This window comes from Anas acuta, chromosome 6, assembly GCF_963932015.1.
Source record: "Anas acuta chromosome 6, bAnaAcu1.1, whole genome shotgun sequence".
Lineage (NCBI taxonomy): Eukaryota > Metazoa > Chordata > Aves > Anseriformes > Anatidae > Anas > Anas acuta.
The window spans coordinates 28029705-28043329 of NC_088984.1; the positions used below are offsets into that span (position 1 = coordinate 28029705).

Sequence of the window (13625 nt, forward strand, 5' to 3'; positions counted from 1 at the left end):
AATAAAAGCATCACACCCAACTAACATACCCATCTCAGTGCGTTCCTTAACCCACAAACCCCTTACAGGAGAAGACATATTACTGCACTCCAGGGCCACCAGTAAGCCATTTAATTACTATAGATTAGGCATCTTCTCCAAAACTTCCGGACTCTGGGACTGACAAGTCTCCAGAGAGTCTACAAAGCCTCCCTCCCCCTCTAATGAGAAAGAAGGAGCTGAGAAACAAGAAGGGTGAAATTGGAAACAAGAAGGGTGAAAAAAGCAGAAAAACAGCTGTCTAATGATTTTTTTTCAGAGCAATTTGTTTCAGATATTTTAATTGAAGAATACTATTTACAGGTTCTCTGTTTATGGCTATTCCAGAGTAAGAGAAGACTTGAATAAACATTATTACCAGTCTTTCTTGATCTCTCTGCCTGTCTGTCTCTTTTTCCATTTCTGTTTGTTGCCTCTGCTCTTTCTCCTCTTTCTTGTTGTTATGTTGTTCTTGCATTGTCTCAAAGACTAACTGCAATTGTTCCTCATCAGCTTTCAGTTTTCCCTCTCGTTCCTCCTGGGTCTCTAGGGAGTGGATTACCTCTTGCTTTTGACTCTGAAGAGACTTCATTGTAGCTTGTAGTTGGTTACTGACCTCTCTTTCCTTCTGTGTTTCTTTGCAACGCATCCGTACTTCAGCCTCTAGCTGCCTGTTAGAATGAACAGCCTTCTGGTGTGTTTTGTCAAGAATAGCAGTGAGCTCTGTTGTTCGGGACCTCTCTTCTTCCAGCTTGGCTTGAAGCTCTCGGATAAAGGCTTGTTCCAGCAATGATGCCCTGTGCTGACAAGAAGCGTCTTCCTTAGCTCTCATGCTCAACTGTTCTGTCAAAACACGTTCATGATTCAAGGAATTCAAGAGCTCCAATGAACGATTTTTCTCAGCTTCCAAATTTCTCTGTAGCTCTGACACTTTTTTCTGTTCTTGAGACACCAACGCTTCACAGCGTGAATGTTCTATCTGAAGTTCCTTGCGGAGATTATCATTTATCATTTGCTCATGCTCTAAGGATACAGACAGCTGGCTATTCTGCACTGACTGCAGCTCCAAGGCAGCCTGCAAATCCTGCTCAAAAGGAGAAGCATGAATTAATATTCTAGCACAAACATTCCTTTGTTGGAGTAGGCAAGCATTCAGCAATTTTCAACCTTCTGTTTTATCCATGGAGAAATTCCAAATTGAATTAGAGCAGTTCAGGTATTAAAAAGTTTAATTAAAAAATACAAGTTTAATTTTCTAATTATGAGTGCCAGAAGCATAGAATCATTAAGGTTGGAAAAGACCTCCAAGATCATCTTGTCCAACCATCACTCTGCTACCAACATCACCCATTAAACCATGTCCTTAAGTACCACGTCCAATGTTTCCTTAAACACCCCCAGGAATGGTGGCTCCACCACTTCCCTGGGCAACCTGTTCCACTGCCTGACTACCCTGAGAAGAAATGTTTCCTAATTTCTAACCTGAACCATCATAACACCAAGTAACAAAACCAAAGATCATACTAAAATATCTTGCAGCACTTTTTTTTTTTTTTGCCTCTTCAATCAGAACGATCACTGGGAGTCAATGTTCTTTACATCACTCAAATGCCTTAATAAGTGACACCTGAAGCAGAAAAAAACATACTGATTTCAAAGAACCAAACACACTTAAGCAGTAGGAGCATTTGTAAAATCTCTACATTTTACAGCCCATCTATTTGAAGCACACAGCATAGACTGATGATTATAATCCATTCTCAGGTCAATTTTGTGAGGCAGTGCATTGCCATCACCACATCTTTAAAAGGGAAGGAAGCAACTGAATGGGCAGTCTCACAATGCTTGCAGACGGAACTAGCATTGCTGAAGTCCTATGAGGAGTTTCTACCCTCTCCCTCCAGTCAGCACCAGATCTTCTCTGGCCACATAGGAATCTAGGTCATGTGGCTATAGGGCAGACATCTGGCACAAACTGGTATTCCATCAGCATTCTGCAGTGGCACTTGTAAACAGTTTAATCCGTAGCAGAACTCCGTATCTCGGGCCATGCACTTCTTTTTAGCCTTTAAATAAGGTGGTCCCTGTCTTCTCTGCCTGAGCAGTCCTTTTACAAGACGGAACATGTTAGCACCATGCCTACCACACAAACAGGAAAAACAAAACAAAACACCTACACACTTAAACACCTATCAGAAAGATAACATAAATGAGAAGACAGACTAGAAAAAACAGAGTCAGAACTGTCTCTCCCCATTTTGGTCATCTAACCAGGATTGTTCTGGAGTTAGAGTTTGGCTTTGGTTTCTAATTTTACAAAAGGTTTATGTTAAATCATCATAATTTTCTAGTCATTCTAAAGTCTTTTACAAGAACTAAGTCACTGCTATCACAGTATCAGTGAGAAAGCTGTTCATTTGTTTTCTATTCGGTTCGGAAGAAAGGGTACAGAAATAAAGTTTGGTTAACCTCCAAAAATAAATTTTACATCAGAAAGGTTCCAGATACTCTCTGCCAAGTGTATGTATCATTAAATGGTTTTCTTTATAATCTTAGTTGATCATACACAGCACATCCTCATGGCATATTTGCTCTGGAATAAAGAGTGCAATTACACAATTGTAGAATCTGGCTTTCGCTGTACAGTAGGGGCAGTACAAAACTGACCCCAAGAGAAAGTATAAGGCTCTGAAAACACTAAGATATAAAAAAGATGCATACAACATTTGCTTATTTCTGTATGTGCAGACAGTAACTGAAAGCTTTAATTCTGCAAGGGAAAAATGCCATGCACAATGGGTAGAAGTAACTTCTATTTTTTTAAAACTGTTATTGAACAAAAACATTGGATATGAAAAACAGTGCAAAAATGCGTTCATTCACTTCTTTTGTACATGAAGTAAAGATGCAGGGCATTACCTCCAAGGCCTTTTTATTTTCATCTTCTGTTTTCTTATGCTGAAACTGTTGTTCCTCAAGCAAGCCTCGCAGCTCTGTTTCTCTCAGGCGTTCGGTCTGCAATTCTTGGAGAGCAGCTGTCAAATCCTTTTCTTTATTTTCCAATTCAAAACTGAAAAGTTCAAAATGACACTATGTTCTGAACAGAACATCCATTGCAAGTGATTTTGGATTTCTTTTTTTGTGAGTTAGCCTCAGTTAAGAATGTCAGTTTCAAGTCACAGCTATTTAGCATTTTAAAACAGTTTACTTCAGTGCAAGCAAAACTAAAATTGTCCTATTTAGTACCTACTAAAAGATATAGATAAATTATCTATCCTGGTAGAACAAAAGTGGTTCTAAGAGGCAATTCTCTGTTTACTTTTATTACACTTATACAACATGCCTTGGCTGCTGAGAAGGTTATGAACTAAGTGCTACTGGGAAGGTAAATATTTGAATTTGAATCAATGAATAAATAAATTTGTTACTAAAAAAAAGCAAACATATCCATGAAAAGTGACAGAGGCACATCTGTGAACCCAATGAGTATAAAACTTTTTCAGACCTGTCAATAAATTTAAATAAATAAAATCTACTGCTCACCGGAATTTGTTTATTTCCCTCTGATGCTCTTCTAGGGATTTTTGTAGCCTTTCATTCTCTTGCTTATGTTCATATAGCTCTGACTTCAGGGCTGATACTTCTGCTTTTTCTTGATTCAAGAGTTCACATGTTTCAGAGACTCTCTTCCGCTCCTCAGACAATGAGCTGTGCAAGTCACTTACAATTGATTTTTCCTGCTGAAGTTTATATTCTAATAATTCAACTAGGATAAGAAAATGTTAGTAGTTATTTATATTACAGAGAATTTGTCAATGTATTGTCAGTTACACTGCTTCAAATTGCAGAAAAAATAGTTGTATTAAAGCATTCTTGTCTTGAGAAGTTATTTATTTTCAAATACAATAAGAACAAGCAGAAAGATGCATATATATGCTACAGCTTTGCCTGCTAGTGGACCAGGAAAAGTGAGGATATAAAAACTGAGTGAGACTTTATGACCTACTATGATATACTGCAAATAACCTGTTACTCATAGATTCTATAACTCATTAAACAAAATGATACATTTACTAGCAAATATATATACAAAGAATTCCCTGAAAACAACCACGGGTGTCTTACTAGACTTAATGTTCTTTCCTGTGTACATACAGAGAGTCAGCCTTCAATTCCATTGCTTTGGGTTCTTTTAAAGCTTCTCTTTGCTTTTCACAGATTTATCTTAAACAATAACATTAGAAAGAAGAAAAGGCCCACTTCTTCCTCTGCTAAAACTGGCTTTTTATCTGCTATGCAAAAAGAAAGAACTGACAGAGAAAACTGGGCAACGAGAACTTGGCAATTACTACCTTTCCTCCGAAGCTGGTGTTCTTGTTTGCTCCCATGATCTTCTGTATTTGTAAGAGTTTCCTGTAACTGCTGCAGCTTCTCCTGGTTCTGAAGGTGTGTCATACGTAGCTGAGCTCGAAGGTCCTGTATCTCAGAGAGCAAGCTATTTCGGTCTGAAGAGAAAAGATGTTCTACAACCATCTGCCTCTGTTCCTCCTGAAAATGATCCAACTCCTATTAAATCTACAAGTCTATCTCCATTTTTCTTCCAAAGATAAACCCTAGAGAACCACTCAGTACAAGTTCTACAGAGAGGCAACTTCAAATGACTAAATACATATTTAACATTAACTGTTTGAACTAAAATGAAGTAACAAAAGACCTCATTTCATTAGTTTCAAAATAGCATAATAGTAATAATAATAGTTCATACATAGCAGTTACCAAGATGAAAACTAATTATAATGAAAAAATCCCAAACAGTTATGGAGTTAGCTCAGGACACACCCTTTACAACAGAAGTTTGTGAAGCTCCAGATGGGATTCTTTTATCAAATATTTCCTTTTCCCTATCACAGTCTCCTGCTCGCTATTTTTTTCTGGCTGCCAGGTAAAATAATCAATAGGCTCTATAATAGAAGAGCTTGAGAAAAACAGTGTCAAAACAGACTAAAAAGCCTACTCATCCTATACAAAATCCAAATTAATGCACACGGTATTATTTAACAATAGAAGTAACAAACTTATAAAAATAATAGTGGTATCCATGCAACATGTCCAGATCTAACCCCAAATAAAGAATGGGGAATAGAAGTGATTTAGGAGCATAATACTAAGGTTTTCTTACTTGTTGTTTCATGATATACTCTAGTCTTTCCGCTAATGAAACTTCATCGCCACACCCAGGACTGGAGAAGTGAGATTTCAAGTCAATTTGCAACACATTTCTCTCCTTCTCAAACACACTCTGTACTGCTTGGAGAAATTCTGCTCTCCAGTCAGCAGTAATATCTGAATGTTCCTGTTAAAAAAAAAAAAGCACCTATCACCAATCTGTAACCTACTGTCTTTGATATCATTACTGCATAAAACTAATTGCTAATTCAAGCAGACCAAAGGTGTTTGAGAGGCCAGTTCAAATCTCAGAAAGAGTCCCCTGCTCCTCACATATAAACACATACAATATGTACTATACTTATTTTATATATATATATAAATACATCTCTCTCTATATATATACACACACAAAACAAGTTAACCAGTTTTTAAAGGGTACAAGACATTTTTATTTTCATACCTTGTTTCCTCTATCTGCCACCTTGCTAAGATAATCTTTCAGTGACTGTATAGCTTCCAACAAGGCTATGCCCTCCTTCCGCCATCCCTCCATCATTGCTGTGGTCTGATGAATATTTTTCTGCTCCTTAAAACCAAAGGAATGTTCTGACAAAGCCAATATTTTGCAGCTCTCCTCATATACCATCTTCAGCACAGTCTGACAAGAGAAAAAAACAAAAACAAAACCCTCTACGTTAGGAAACAGGCATCAGCATCTTGACAATGTATGAGTGGAATCTGATAGGACTAGACAACAAAAATAAGGTGGCTGTCCTAGGCTGTAACATCAATAAAGGCATGAAGTTCTGCCCTGGCACTTAACATGCTTAGTAAACTCAGAATATGCACACACACCCCTTAAACACTTTTTCCGGGAATAGATCAAGTTCTATCAAGTCATATTATTAAACTCCAGTGATGACATAAAATTATATATTTAGACAACCTTGTCTTAATTTAGCAGATTGATTATTTTGAGAGATGTTATTTGTACATAATCCTAATTTACACAGTAGAAACTGTTTCCTTTGACATTATTGGGTAAAATAATCTCTATTAAATAAAATTCTCCATTCACAAGTTATTACATCACGCACAAATGTTTTCTGGTCTCATTATGAGGAATGTCACTGGAGATTTAAATCATCTTCTATGTACATTTAACCAGAAATACCCCAACCTTGACATAGAACTCTTTCTCATTGCTACTTACTACTACTACTACAACAATACAAGGTATTTTTCCTTAACTTTTTGTATTCTCCTTTGCACTTCTCTGCATGACTTTACTTTTGAATCAACCCAAGTTGCTTTTCTGCATCTGGAATCAAAATACTGAATACTTCAAGAAGGAATGCTTAATGATGCAACCCTTTAGTAAATATTAACAAGAGAAGCAGAAGCACACTGAAATGTCATACTAAACATTCAGCATCGGAACATGCACTTAGATCTTCCAGTCAGTAACTGATGATCCATAAAAGCAACTAAATAAAAAAAAAAAAATCTCTACTTTTTCAGATCTTCCTTCATTTTCCGAGCTTGATGAAAGTGTCTGTTAGACATTTTGGGAGGCAGCAAGTACACACTGGGAAGTATACTTCTAGTTTTATATTAGTTAAGTTTCTTCAAATAGTATTGTACTAAAAAACCCTGTAGTCTACCACACTAAGCCTTGTACTTCTTGCCATCCTCACACAGGAGATGATTTGGAACACTGAATTTCTCCCTTCTACCAGCTGGAATTGCTGGAATCACAGAGAGCTTGCTCAGCTACAGCACCAAAAGAGTCCCTGGGATATATACCTTCTTGAACTCGCTTTAATGGAGTAAGCAATCATTGCTCAGTCTTGTGTATATTTTTCCTCCTTGAACCATCTGAAAGATCCCTCCATACAGTGGTGTTTCCACAGATCTCCATCAGATCAGAATGTCAAAAACAGGCAAGGGAGCACCATTTCAACTATATATATTTCTTTATGAAACAGCTTTCTGTAAAGCCTCTGAGATAAACTCATCAATCAACAAATCAGTCCTGCCACATGCTGGAACATCACCAGTGTTGTCCTAGCAAAACAAGCAAGTCAACAGGCTTGTTATATATGAGTCATTTTTGCTTGTCTCAAGAATCATAATCAACTTGAGGTTTAAAACATTGCAGAACAGTTCACTGTGTAAATTTTCTAAAGCAGTTAGCTTAGAAACCAACAGCTAACTCCATTTTATATTAGCATTTCCTTTCTACTGTTTCAGTTTTAATTTCATAGCATGTTTATGTTAACAATATATTACCTTCAGCTGTGGTGAAAGTACTTCCTTTTCTCTCATTGATTCCATAACCTCTGAAAACATGCCACGGTACTGCATGTAAGCCATGAAACTAGCATCTAGGTGGTCTGATGGTTGTAGCTCCTGCTTTAGTTTAGCTGCCAAATTTGAGCTGGTACCTAGAGAAAGAGACAGCCCCCAGGTGTTAGAAAGCTGAAGAGAACATGAAACCAGCATAACCGCTTGCAAATAACCGATTCCTTCTGCTAGCATAAATGCATGGTTAGCTGATTGAAATCTCTTATAAGAGGTTGACCCGAACCAACTTAAGCAGGTAAAAAGGTTAGAAGTCGCCTTTAGCACCAGGAACGACGATAATGATTTTAAGTTAAGACTCAATAAAACTCCATGTCTCCTATCCAGTATGAAAGGGGACGAAGAGGGAAAAGTAGGCTTTCACTAGCGTGACTGTCTTCTGGACCAACTAAGAAAGGCACAGATACCAAATAAAAGATGCACAGTAAAAGAAAATCAGGGAAAGTGGCGACGTTAGAATAGTTTTCTCCTGAAGCTATCAAAAAAGTGAAAGGAATCTACAAAGTTGAACTTACTGCTGCCATATTCATTGCTCATCACATCTGTGGCAGATCCTCTTGATCTTATGTCATCTCCCAAATCAGATGGGGTTAGATTATCTGCTTCTCTCATCTGCTTGGAAACAATTTTTCACATTAACTTAGTTTTCTCAATCCAGCTGTTGAGCTGTCTCTATTTATAGAACCTTTGTTACTGATGCTGACTTGAGTAAATGCCTACTCCTTCAAAGAGTTAGAGGCAGCAAATATGACAGCACATGCAGCACCAGTACACCTTGAAAATCATTCTGTCTACAATTTTCTCTTTCAGTAGCCTTAAGAAACAGAAGAATCTTTGAAAGAGAAGCGTTCACATTTAGTCTCAGATGATGTGTCATTCTGAGGAATACTGTAAATAATTTCCCTTTAGATACTTTTCTGTAGTAAAATGGAAGAAATAGGAACATTACATACACTTTACAACTTGCAAGTAGAACAAAACTTGATTTCTGCAGCATAAGAAGAAATTTCAATACTGTGCAATTTAAAATATAAAATATGGTAATTGAGGAGAAATTATAAGCCTCTACTGAAATCTCTTCAGTCTACGGGGGTATAACAGTGGACTTGATCTTAAGGACAGCTCACAAGGAGGCTCCCCAAAAGCCAAACTGAAATCACACACACAACATCCACTGTTGTGTCAGCATCCAGACGATTCTTCATTTTCAAATCAAAAACGATTAAAAGTTCACTATAAAGTTCCAATATACAAAGGGGAACCTCTCTCAGGAATGGCCCACTGCACCACCACAATAAGAGCCATGCTCAATTTCATGTGGAGCCAAAAAACCCAAACAAGCCCAAATTCTCTGGCCTCTATCAGAGCCTGTCAATTTAAGTTTTGAGTGTCCGAGAGAAGCTGAACTCTGCAGGAAGATATTCCCTTTACATACAGCCCAGAGTTTGCTCCAGTATCTGACAGTGAGAGAGGTTCTAACCGTGGTACATCCAGAACAACGCTATTAGTACCCTCTGTGTGTCTGTGTGTAATTTTCCACTACATAGAGCCAATCGCCCAACAATGATTTAGGATGGGAACAGAGCTGAGCATTCTTGTGTAAATACAATTAAATCAAGGTATGAAATATCACTTACCAACAAGTTTTTCTCGATAACATGTTCATTGTCATCAACAGAATAGGTACTTTCAGAGAAAACTGGAGATTTTACATCTACTCCCAGCACTGCTTCTTCACTGCCATTTTCATACAGGTTAGAAAACCCCATCAAAAGAGAATTATCTCCTTGAAGGGATGACCTAACGTGTACCACTTCAAAATCTGTGTTTTCAGCTTCTGAAAAGGGTGTCACATGAAGCACTGGTTCAAGTTCTATGCTTGTATCTTCCTTCCTCACAATCTCAGGTGAACCCCACAAAGCCATATCCACAATGAAATCCTGGAAATCTTTCCGTGTTTCTTTACTATAGCAGATGTTCAAATTGTTTTTTGGAGAATCAGGACTTTGATCATTTTCCAATGTTAGTTGACAATGCTTTTTCAAATTTTGCTTCTCTTCAGATCTGTTCATCATGTCCATTTCCTGATTTGAGGTATCTTCCTGTGATTGTTTAATCTGAGATTTTATATTTGTGTTGTGAGTCATAGAGTCAAACATAACTTCATCTTTTTCCTACAATGAGATAAAACAATTTCTTAATGCAATTTAAATATGATTTTACAAACTGAAATATATTTATATATATATATATAAACATATAGTTTTTAAACTCATTGCAGAATTTATAATCAAATCTATTACTATTCCCAGATTTTATACAATAATCCAACACTTTAGTTTATTTGATATACAAACTAAACAGGCTTTTTTAAAAAAGTGTATCATCAAAGGGAAAAAAAATCCCATACAATAAGAAAGTGTACCTATTTCAGCAGAGCTGACTTTTGCATCAAACAGGAAAAACAATATTCCTTGCAGCTATGTAGATGATCATCCTACTTTTAAATAAATAAAAATCAAAACATGTTGCTTTCCTGATTTGACAAATCTCCCCTAACTATCTTAATTCCTGACCCAGGGCACTGGAAAAAAACAAACAAACAAACAAAACAGTTAAAATAAAAGCTCTGTGTACAGTTCCTGTACCTGTCATTTCAGCTCAGGAGAAACAAACACCTTTTTGCTGCACCTCCAGCTTTCATTTTAGTTAATTTCCTAATTTTCATTACATCCATTTATATAACATTTATATATTCATTTTCACCCTTTCTTAGAACCTGTAGTAGTACAGGCCATCAGCACTTTTATTTCTACTATTACAGCACTGAAAGGAATAACGATAGGGCTGTAGAGACTCACAATATTGGCTTATTTAAAACAACAGCATAATACTATTAATAAAATAATTACATACCAGTATATCAGCTGGGGAAAGCAAAACTGGAAATGACTGATCAACATAAGCTTCCTCTCCTTCCAATTCCTCCATTCCTTTTTTAGGGGTTTCACCTTTTCTTCCTCCTTGGCTGAATACCTTGAGAAAGTTAGCATCTTCATTATTACATTGCTCCTTTGACTTGAACAACTTCAACTGTGAAATAAGTTCATCTCTTTCCAATTGTAAGGCTTCAAGCTCTTTCACGTATGCCTTGATCTGATCTTTCAATTTTGCAGTGCTACCTCGCAGTTCATTGATTTCTCTCTGATTAGCTGCTTCTTTCTGATTCAGTGTTTGCACCTGAAAATCAAGTCTAGAAACTTGTAACTGAAGACTATAAACATCTTGAGCCTGATTTGCATCTTTCTTTTTCAATTCAGTTTCAAGTTCTGCTGCTTGTTTTGTTAAGTATTGCAACTCATTTTTGTCAGCTTCTCTCTGATCTGTCATTATCTTCATTTGTGTATCTTTTTCTAGAATACTTGCTTCCCTCTCTTTCAGAGTTTCTTCAAGTTCTTGAATGCGAGAAGTAGTAATTCTTGCTTCAACCTCTCTCTGAGATGCGCGTTTTTGGAAAAGGCTGTATTCTTCCTGAAGTGCATTGTACTGTATTCTTAGAGAGGTTAGTTCTGCAAGGTGCTGCTTTGATGACTCCTGTGCATTTTGGCATTTTTTCTCTAAAATTTCCACTTCCATTTTCAACTGTGATTCTTTGTCTTCCAGTTGCTGCTGCAGAGCTTCTCTAGCAGTTGAGACAAGCTCTAGCTTTTCCTGAAGTTCTCTCACATTAGTGATTAGCAACGCATTTCTTCTGTCCGCATCAGTATCACCCTGAAAATCTGTCAATCCCTTCAATTCATTCTGAAGGTCTTCTGCTGATTTTTCCAATCCAAGTTGATAAACATCACTTTGGTTGTCACTGACTTCATGGCATACTGGTCCAAACTGCGCCAACTCTTTTTGAAGTTTCTCAATTACACCATGAAGTTGCTCTACCTCTTCATCTTTGTCCTTACGCAGCCGTTCCTGGTCACTACGAAGGTGCTCAATGAGAGATCTGAGTTCTTCGATTTCAGATTTTTGGTTTTCTACAACCTGAGCAAAAGGATAAGGTCTGAATATTAATATGCATAGGAAGAATTGCTATTGCACACAGAATTCAAACTACTTCTGTTTTGTTTTTTTAAAATCACACATTTGACAGCAGAAACAATTACAGATTTCAGGTGGGTAGCTACTCAGAATACTCTCTACTTTCCTAAGAGAAATATCAAACAGTCTTCATTTGCAATTTGATTCTGTACATGTTGTTTACATCAAAATAAAGCACAGAACTACTAGTAAATTTTCTTACTGTGTTCTCCAGAGTGTTCTCTAGCTCATGCTTGAGTCTTTTCATTTGTTCATTCAAATGATCAATTTCTTGATTCTTTTCTTTAAGTAGTGCTTCCGGGAATGACAGAGCTAAGGTATCACTAATACGTAAATCCTGATTTTGCTTTACATGAAGTTTTGTTAGATCCTCCTGTCGAGAAAAACAGCAGTCTCATTCAAAAGGACTTACTTTCTCCCCCAGCCTAGTAGCAAAACAGTCCTAAGGGCTTTACTTAAACATTCTCCTCCTTACTATAATGTTAATTTAAAAAAAAAAAAAAAACACAACAATAGCTACCTCATTTGGTTTTGTACAACTGGATTAAATCGCCACAATGTTCCTTAACTTTCAAGGTAACAGATAAACACTAATTGCCATACCGACAACCAACCAGTTTTATAACTTAACAACATTTGCTGTGGCCATAGAGGTCAGTCAGGAATGCATACAAAAGAGTGTCATGTTTACTATACAGCAATGCTGCAGGTTCAGTCTATCAGGACCAGAAAAAAAGCTAAGCTTTTAGCGTCAAATGAACACAGAAGATAACGCCATAAGCATGAATCTATAGTATCATTTTATTTTGTTTGTTTTTGTTGTTGTTCTAGATATCTTTTCCCAACAGGAATACAATAATCTCTTGACAACAGAAACAAAGTACATATTTATTACATTATGAGATAAAGACCACAACACTCAAGAAAGGAGGTATCTGAAGTTTTACCTGGAACACACTGAAGCCAAGAAAACCTACCTTCAAGCACGCATTCTCTAGCTGAAGCTGGCTGATGCTGGAAGTGCTGAGGTTTTTTTGCAACTCTAGCTGCAAGTTCAGCTGCAATATCTCCTCATTTTTACTGGTCAATTTATCTTTATATTGATCTAGTTGCTCTAACAAGCTTGCAATCTAGAAATAAAGAAGATGCATAGCTGTTTTAATTTTGTCTCCTATTTAAGCAGGAAATAAAGTTTCACTCATTGCTATGTTTAGTTAGAACAAATAGCTTCAGCAGATTCTATGGTTTAAACTCTCCCTAATTAAATAAATTAACAAAATATCTGAGACATAAAAAGAGTAAGAAGCTAGTATTCCAGCTACTCAGATAGGTACCAAACTGCTGCAATGGTGGTTGCCTGTTTTCTTTAAAATAAAATCTAACCCAAACACCATTCTCCTCCTCTTTTAAGAGGGAAATTAGCACTGCAGTGCTAATCCCAGTACACAACTGTCAAAAAAAAAAAAATCTGAACATTGACAACTTTGCTCTGTAAGAGAGTCAATAACTACATATTTCTCACAGTTTCTCTCTCTTGCCTTACTGTGTAGTGAGGTTCAAGTGCTTTAAGAAGGACTAGTGACACCTGAAATAAGACTTCTAGAGATACAAAACTTCAACGTGCAAAAAATGTGTTTTTATTAGCTTACTGCTTGTGAAACAAAGGTGTAGTTAACTGAAGGGTCATCCATGCTTTATTTTCTTTACACATCCTAAATTGGACTGTATGTTTGTATATTACATATGCAAAAGTAATTGTGCAAAATTACATAAAAATACTGCATGAGGGATGAGTATGTGGGTGTGCACCCAAAAAAAGGTCTAAATAATGTTATCATTTACATTGCACTTTAGCTTAGCTTGGTACAAGTACTCATCGCTAAAATTCTCTGGCCCACAAATTGTAGAGGGTCAGATGACACCATCACAGGAGGGCATCACTGGCCCTCCTGTTCTTAAAAGGATCATCACTTAATCTCAAA

At 36.8% G+C, this 13625-nt stretch overlaps 1 protein-coding gene across 12 annotated transcripts in view; it reads right to left on the reverse strand.

Annotated features, from left to right (window-relative positions):
• The window catches only part of PCNT (pericentrin), an 81765-nt gene that overhangs the window by 12194 nt on the left and 55946 nt on the right, over window positions 1-13625 (reverse strand). For 8 of the 12 annotated variants that reach the window (XM_068686052.1, XM_068686050.1, XM_068686051.1 and 5 more), the window contains 12 exons: window positions 12621-12773; window positions 11846-12016; window positions 10468-11586; window positions 9189-9725; window positions 8067-8166; window positions 7480-7634; window positions 5648-5845; window positions 5198-5371; window positions 4371-4566; window positions 3562-3784; window positions 2938-3088; window positions 398-1102 (listed from right to left, as the gene is read on the reverse strand). In XM_068686052.1, coding sequence (XP_068542153.1) covers window positions 398-1102; window positions 2938-3088; window positions 3562-3784; window positions 4371-4566; window positions 5198-5371; window positions 5648-5845; window positions 7480-7634; window positions 8067-8166; window positions 9189-9725; window positions 10468-11586; window positions 11846-12016; window positions 12621-12773 — 3882 coding nt within the window. The remainder of the gene's footprint in view (window positions 1-397; window positions 1103-2937; window positions 3089-3561; window positions 3785-4370; window positions 4567-5197; window positions 5372-5647; window positions 5846-7479; window positions 7635-8066; window positions 8167-9188; window positions 9726-10467; window positions 11587-11845; window positions 12017-12620; window positions 12774-13625) is intronic. The other 4 variants (XM_068686053.1, XM_068686058.1, XM_068686046.1 and 1 more) reach the window with 2 other exon arrangements.